At 36.4% G+C, this 7774-nt stretch overlaps 1 protein-coding gene across 2 annotated transcripts; it reads right to left on the reverse strand.

Annotated features, from left to right (window-relative positions):
* Positions 1-2426: 2426 nt before the first annotated feature.
* LOC128855227 (protein toll-like) lies at positions 2427-7333 on the reverse strand. Of its 2 annotated transcripts, none has more exons than XM_054089947.1 (3): positions 7261-7333; positions 5743-7112; positions 2427-5644 (listed from the first exon to the last, which is right to left on the reverse strand). In XM_054089947.1, exons 2-3 carry the CDS (start codon positions 7038-7040, stop codon positions 3538-3540), a joined length of 3405 nt encoding a protein of 1134 aa, XP_053945922.1. In that variant the 5' UTR covers positions 7041-7112; positions 7261-7333; the 3' UTR covers positions 2427-3537. The 2 variants fall into 2 exon arrangements, with proteins under 2 accessions (XP_053945922.1, XP_053945923.1); XM_054089948.1 differs by having other exon boundaries at positions 7266-7307.
* Between the last annotated feature and the right edge of the window lie 441 nt (positions 7334-7774).

A 7774-nucleotide genomic window follows, 5' to 3' on the forward strand; every position in this document is an offset into this window, starting at 1 on the left:
AAATTATTTTTGAGAGATCCGCGCAATGAAATTTTTGCCATCAAAAATGAGATTCCTAACAAAAAATGATAAATTTTCTACGCTGAAGTTTTTGCCATGCAAAAATGAGATTCCGAAGAAGAAATTATAAATTCGCTACGCTGACCTTTTTTTACATAAAATTGAGAATCCTAACAAATACAATTTCTGCTGTATGTTGTTTTTGTTTTTTGAAATTCTTCACAAACCAATTTTCTGTGCCGCGCTTATTATCTATAAAAGTATAAATCAGAAAAAAATTTGCTCTTAATTTCCATGACATTCCGAAAAAAATTATAAGTTCGCCGTGTTGTGCTTTTTGCTGCATAAAAATGAGAATCCTGACAAGAAATTTTAAATTTTCTATGCTGACTGTTTTTTATATTAAATTGTGAGTCCTGATGAACAAATTTCTGTTTGCAATTGTTATTCTGATGCTCTTAAAAAAAAATTATTAATTTCCTGTGTCGAGCTTATTATCTATAAAACGATACTCCTAAAAAAGTCTGCTCTTAATTTATTTGCCATTTCGAAAAAATAAGATATTCGCCGCGTTGCGCTTTTTGTTGCACAAAAAAAAAAAAGAGAATCCTGACAAAAGGTTTTCAGCTCTTAATTTTTTTACACAACAAAAAAAAAAGTTGAAGTTCTCCGCGTTCAGTTCTTTGCTATTAATGAAATGAGAATCCTGGCAAAAAATACAAATTTTCTGCGCTGAGCTGCTTTTTTTTACATGAAAATGAGAATTCTGATAAACATATTTATGAGTTTATTGTTTTATTCTTTTTTAGTTTTTAACAAAAAATTGTAAATATTCTGTGTTGAGCTTATTATCTATAAAAGGATAATCCTAAAAAAGAGTATAGATTTTCCGAGTTGACTATTTTAATTTTTTTACACTCTGTTACGTAAAAATGACAATTCTGACGAAAATTGTTCTGCACTTAAATTTTTTTCATAAAAAACAAACTAATTAGATATTTTGCGCGTTGCGCTTTTTGTTATATTAAAATAAGAATCCTGACAAAAAACATCTCCTGCTCTTAATTTTTTGATATACCAAAGAATAATCTATAAATTCTCTGCGTTGAGCTCATTGTTTTGTTAATAAAATGGAAATCCTAACACTTTTTACTCTTTGAATTCTTAACAAGAAATTACAAATTTTCTACGTCTAGATTTTTGTTACATAAAAATGAAAATTCAAATAAATGATTAATTAAATTTTCTGCCATTAATTTTTTTAGATTTTAATTTTTGGCGTTTAGTGTTTTTGCCAAGTGAAATAAAAAAATTATAAATTCTCCGCATTGACCTTTTTCTTTTACGTTAAGTCGTAAGAAAAATCTGCTTTTAGCTTTTATGAGATTCAAAAAAACAAAAAAAAATTTTTTAATTTTCTGCATCGAGTTCTTTATGAACAATAAAATGAGAATTCTAACAAATAATTTTCTGCTTCAAGTTTTTTTATTTTTTGGCTTTAACTTTTTTCCATACAAAAAAAGTTATAAATGTTTAGCATTGCGTTTTTTTATTAATAAAATGGGAATCCTAATATACAAATTTTTAAGAAAGAATTAAAATTTTTTACATTTATATTTTTGTTGCATAAAAATGAGATTCCGATCAAATAATTTTCTGCCTTTAATTTTTGTTTTCTGATTTTCTTAAGAAAATTTCTTTAACTTTCTGCGTCGAGCTTTTTATTTTGATGAGAGTGTAACAAAAACAAAATAAGTTTTCAATTGCCTGTATGGCGCTTTGTTTAACAACAAAATGCGAATCCTAACCAAGAATTTTGTGGCTTTTAATTTTTTTTTTAATTCCTTAATAAAAACAAAATTTTCAACCTCAATATTTTTATTTTTAGGCTTTAATAATAAAATAAAAAATAATAATAAAAAAATTACAAATTCTTCTTAAGAAAAATTTGAATATTCCAAAAAAAATTATGTATTTTCTGTAGCGAGCTTTGAGTAACAATAAAATGACAATCCTAAGCAAGAATTTTCTGTCTTTAGTTTTTTTTAATATTCTTAAACATTATAAATTTTTCGCGTTAGCTTTTGATAACAAAAAAAAAAAAATCCTTATGAATAATTTGTTGCTTTAAATATTATTTTTTCAACCAACTGTTACATAAAAATGAGAATCCTCACAAATAATTTTCTGCCTTTAATTTTTTTGCTGGCTTTTCTTAACAAAAACTTATAAATTTTCTGGTCGAGCTCTCAATTTTTTGCTTTAAACTTTCTTCCATTACAAAAAAATTATATAAATTTTTTTAAGAGAAACTTACAAAGTTTCTGCGTCAAGCGTTTTGTTCACGTTAAAATAAGAGGCGTAAAAAAGTTTGCTTTTTATGTTTTTGAAATTCTTAACAAAAAAGAAGAAAAAAAGATTATAAATTTTCCGCTTTTTATTTGTGTTCTTTATTTTCTATGAAATGCGAGTCCCAAAAAAAAAAACAAAAAATATAAATTTTCTGCTTTTTATTGTTTTTTATTTTATTTTCTATGAATTGCGAGTTCTAAAAATGCATATTTTAATTCTTTTACATTTCTAACAAAAAATTGGAAATGTAGATTCAACGAAATGAGTTTCCTATCTTATTAATTTAAAAAAGTGCCGCAGAAATAGCTACTACATTTTTTGTATTTTTTTGTTTTAATGAACACAATTATCTTGAGCTTAATTAAAATGAGCTTGTTTTACGCTGTTCAACATGTTTTCATAAATTTTGGAAATTTTTATATTTTTTCTTAAATGTTAGAAATTGTTATAAATATTTTTTCCTGCTTAGCTATAATTATCGGCTATTTTCTTACATGCTTAATGCTAGCGAGAGTATAAAAATACGTTTGTATGTGAGATACTATTTTTTACAAGGCAAAAAAATACCAAATATTTTTCGAGAAAGTAAATTGATTTGTGACTATATAAAAGCTTATGTGAAAGAAAATAAAACATTCTTTTTTAATAATTCGAGTAGGTGCCGAATATCCATCCTATCCTCAGTTAAAAAGTAACTTAGACATAATTTATACAATTTTTCAATTGTATGAGCGCATAATAAGAAATGCCTAAAAGTATAACACTTATCCCTGTGACGGTTTTGTTTTGTTCAAATTAAGAAACTTTAAGGATAATTTCTTGCAAGCAGTCACTTATACATGTATGTAAGTATGTCTGTCTAATTTCAAAACATAAACCAAACAAAAAAAAGAATATTAAAAATAGAAAAAATTAGCATAAGAAAATTTCTTTTGTCTTGCAACTCTGAATTTCGAATTGCTGCTTCCCATTTTCAAAAGAGTTCGCGTAATTTCCGCATAATTCCTTCTCAAATCGTACAAGCCTTTCTATTTCAGAGCTGCACTCTTCGTAGGCTCCCTTTCTTTCTCTTCTCTCCCCGCTTGCTGTCTCTCAGCTATTGTCGCCTTAAAACGCGTTGATGTCTCTGGCTCATCGGAACAACAAATCGTCGTCGAACTGAAACATTTCCGCCTTCTCCCTGTTCTATACATCACTTTGCTTGGCATTTGTATTGATAATGAAAGCGCCATTGATGTGCCCATTCTGTGCCTTGCCATTCAATTGATAGTTTGCCGCTGTGCCGTTTGCCATCTTCCCATTCGGTATGATAATCGCCGTTTGTGGTGTGCCGCCATTCAGATGCGCTATAAGCGGATTCTTTGCCGCTATTGCGGGTGGTGTAGTGGGCGAAGGTGTCACCGGCGATGGTTTGATGAGTTCAAGTTTATCATCGACCGAACTTTTCATTGCAGTCTTCTCCAGGCCGCCACCTGGTTTTCTGCTTGGATGTGGCATGGCATAGCGCAGCTTCTCCCAGAAGTATGGATCGCCCCATTTTAGATAGGTGTTCGTCTTGAGGTATGCCTGCAGTTCGCTGTCCAAATTGTTGATGTTTTCAATATCACTGTAGATGATAACAATCAAACGATTGCGTTTCTCATTTAGCGCCGATTGATGGGCAGCACGGAATTCCATGCGCGCCCACACTGATTCGATAAAGTTCTGCGATAGCACGACAATGGTGCGTCTGGACTCATCCACCGAGCGTACAATTTGTTCAGGTATGCAGCCGCCAACAATGAAGTCACGCACATGTATGCACAGTTTGAATGGTATCGGACCATGTTCGAGTTCGGGTACGAGATAGTCGGCGATGAAGGCTTCATCTTTGTGGGAGTAGGAAACGAACGCATCATACTTCTTGTCCTTGTCCAGCTCCTCTTCGGTAACGAACCACAGACACCAGTTATGCGCGTAGAGAAAAACTTTAATCTCTTGATTGTATTTGTAGTACAGCGCCACACCGATGCCTATTATTAGACCGAGTAGTGCGATGATGATGCCGAATGCGATTACCAAACCCATTTCGGTGGGACAGATATCAGCGACGGAAATGTCTTTGAACCCTTGCACATTTTGCGGTTTCGCCGGATCTGCGGCACAGCGCATCTGATTGAAATCACGCACGGTTAGCTTCTGTAGTATTTTGGCGGTCTGTGTGAATTCAAGCAAAGGTCTCGCTTCACAGTCGCACATCCAGGCATTGTGCGATAGCAGAAGCCCCTCGAGTGAGGTGCTGCTGTTCAGCAAGTTTAGTGTGCTCGTATTTAGCCGCTGTAGCATATTATGACGCACATCCAAGTACTGCAGTCCCACTGGCAAATTGTTTGCTTCAATCTGACGCAATTGGTTACCGGCGGCATGGATCTTCTTCACATCAGCATAACCCGTTGTAGTGGCCAAAGGCAGCCGAGCAATGTTATTGTTTTCGACAAATAGCTCAATGCCTTTGAGTAGTGGCTCGTGTGGTAGTGTTGGTAAACGCGTCATATTGCCATTCGAACAATTCACCAAGAGCATCAGATCGTGTGGACGCACCCAACATTCGCAGGCACGCGGACAACGCTTTTCGCTGGAGGCGCTGTCATCGAGCGGACACACAAGTTCCATGTAGCTGAGTTCGCGCAAATACTTTTCCTTCAATGCCGGTGGGCCTTCGCATTTCAAATTGGATGTTGTTAGCTCGATTTTGTACTCGAACTTGTCTTTAAACTCGCCGAAAACGAACTGCAAGAAGGGCAACATGAGGCAGTCACAATGGAGCGGATTATCGTTCAAATCTATGTGCACCAAGCGGTCCACAAAAGGCACATCTATGATTCTGATTGTATTGAAATTGATTTCGTGTATGAGATTGTGCGTTAGATTGACCGTGACACCGTGTTTGCTGAGGAACTGCAGGTCCTGGTCGTGGAATATGGTGATATTGTTGTAGCTGAGATCGAGTTGTTGCAGCTCGAGCAGCTGGGTCTTCCAATCGTTGAAGATGTACATGATGGAGTTGTTGCGCAAATTGAGTTCCTGCAGTTGAAACAGGAATTGGAATGGTGAATTGGCGTCGAACTCAGAGTTCGGATGCTGGCTGGGCTCAAGTATGGCAGCATGCGCTTCAGCGAGATCGATTTTGTTGTTCTCCAAATTCAGGAATTTCAAGTTGGCCGTATCACGGAAAGCATTGATGTTAATTGCAAACAAATTGTTGTTGTCGATGTGCAGAATTTCTAGATTGACGAGTGGATTGAAAAGTTCGCTGTTGGGAAAAAGATATTACAAAGTGCGATTATTAGTATTGAGTGACAAGGATGGCTGGAAAGTTCTAGGTGCTTCTCTCTTTTCTCTTGCTCTTACCTTGAGATTTCGCTGAGTTGATTATACGATAGTCTGAGTTCCACCAAGTTCCTTGTGCTCTGGAACAAGCCATCCGGCAAGGTTTTTAGGAGATTATGCGTCAGATCCAAATCATAGAGTTCGTGTTGATCTATCAGCAGCTTCTCCGGTAAAGTGGTCAGCATATTTTCCTTCATGGTGAGATTTGCAAGCTTTGTTGAGTTTGCGAATAGATCCTCGGGCACGGTTTCCAATTCGCAAGTCAAACGCACATCCTTCAAATGTGGTAAATTTGCAAAGAGACCGGAAGGCAGTGTAATGAGTGCCACACGATTGTTGATCAGCCGGAACTCGGTGAGATTTTTATTATTGGCGAAAAGCCCATACGGCAATTCACGTATATGATTGGCATTGATGTAAATGCTGCTCAAATTCGTCAGCGGTTGAAAAACATCTGGCGCAAATGTTTCAATATTATTGGCACTCAAGTCGATGTCGGTGAGTGCGGTAGCATCCTCGAATACATCCTTTGTCAGATTACGCAATTGATTGCCCCACAAATTGAGATGCAGCAGTTTTTGTTGATTCTTAAAAATGCCACGCGGCAAAGTTTTCAAATTATTGTGTCCAAGTTCGAGGAATGTCAAACTTTTCAACGGCTCAAAGAGTTTCTCCGTCAAATTCACATTATTCGAACGCAAATCCAACCAATTCAAATTACCCAAATCGGCGAACAAATCCGCCGGCATATGGGTTAAACTATTCGAACTAAAGCGTAGATGCGCCAAATTTCCCAGATCGCTGAGATGGTGACGCGTCAGATTGGCGCCCAACTCGCCGCTTTCAAACATCAAATAATTCACCTTTGTTATGCCCAAATGCTCAAAGAGACGTGCGATGGGCGTGTGACCGGGCAATGGACAGTGACGGATTTGCACGATTTTGCTGGTACCGATCGACATGCGCGGCAGCAGGCTGTAGTCGCGCGCATCCACATGATCACACTCGATTTGCACGTGTTCGCCTGGGCTGATTTGAAGTGTGAATTTCTGATTGAAGTCCATGGGCGGACATTGAATCTCGAAGCGCGAGGGCATCGTTGAGCACTGACAATGTGAGTTCGCGCCCAGATCACGACAGTCTTTTTGTGAGAAAGCGGCCAAAGTGGACGACGGCAGTTGGCAAGCAACGATGAGCACAATGAACGCGAGGATGCGGCTGCGCCACGATAGGCTGAAATTGGTTGGCGTTGAGCGATGCTGTGTGGAGGACAGCGCGCACTCGCTGACGGGAGGCGTGTGATATTGCAGCATTTTCATGATGATGCCTGTTGTTTGAATGCTTGTTTTATTCGTTACTGTTTTTCACTCACTTTTCGTTTTTAATTGTATCTAAAAGTAGAAAAACGACAAAGAGAAAAATTTGGTAAGAAATTGTTTTGCGCAAACAGAAAAAATAAATAAATACAAATAAATTTAACTTAGTTTTGGGCAAAAAATATAAATAAATAAATAAATCAATTTAACTAAAAATATGCACCTTACGATCGTTTTCTAATCAGTTGTGTTAGCAATACCAGCAGCGCTAGGACTGAACGTGAATTTCAAACTGCATTAGCACTTCAGCGAATACCTTCAATATACCAATTCTTATTCTCATCTATTTACATATCTACCTGTGTTGGTCCTGTGGCACGTAGCCTTGCGCACATACACACACACACACACATGTTAGATATGGGAAAATCTGCTTTGCCATAAACTGCTTCGCGTACCTGTTGTCCTTGAAAAATATCCCAAAACGATTAGCCGTTTGTAAATTTTCCCACATCTTCATATCGTACTTTCAGCAGACGTGATTTTTGAGTGAAAACATGCTGAGATGCGCCGAAGTGTGGTTACTGAATGCTTGTCACAATGGTGTTGTTTTCCTTTGAAGAACACACAATGACAATTTTTTTTAATGATCATTTCATGCCATTGCCTTAACGGATGTAAATTGACCACGTAAACAAACAATGTTGTATGACGACTTTGAAATTTGATCTTCAAAT

This window comes from Anastrepha ludens, chromosome 2, assembly GCF_028408465.1.
Source record: "Anastrepha ludens isolate Willacy chromosome 2, idAnaLude1.1, whole genome shotgun sequence".
NCBI classification, from domain to species: domain Eukaryota; kingdom Metazoa; phylum Arthropoda; class Insecta; order Diptera; family Tephritidae; genus Anastrepha; species Anastrepha ludens.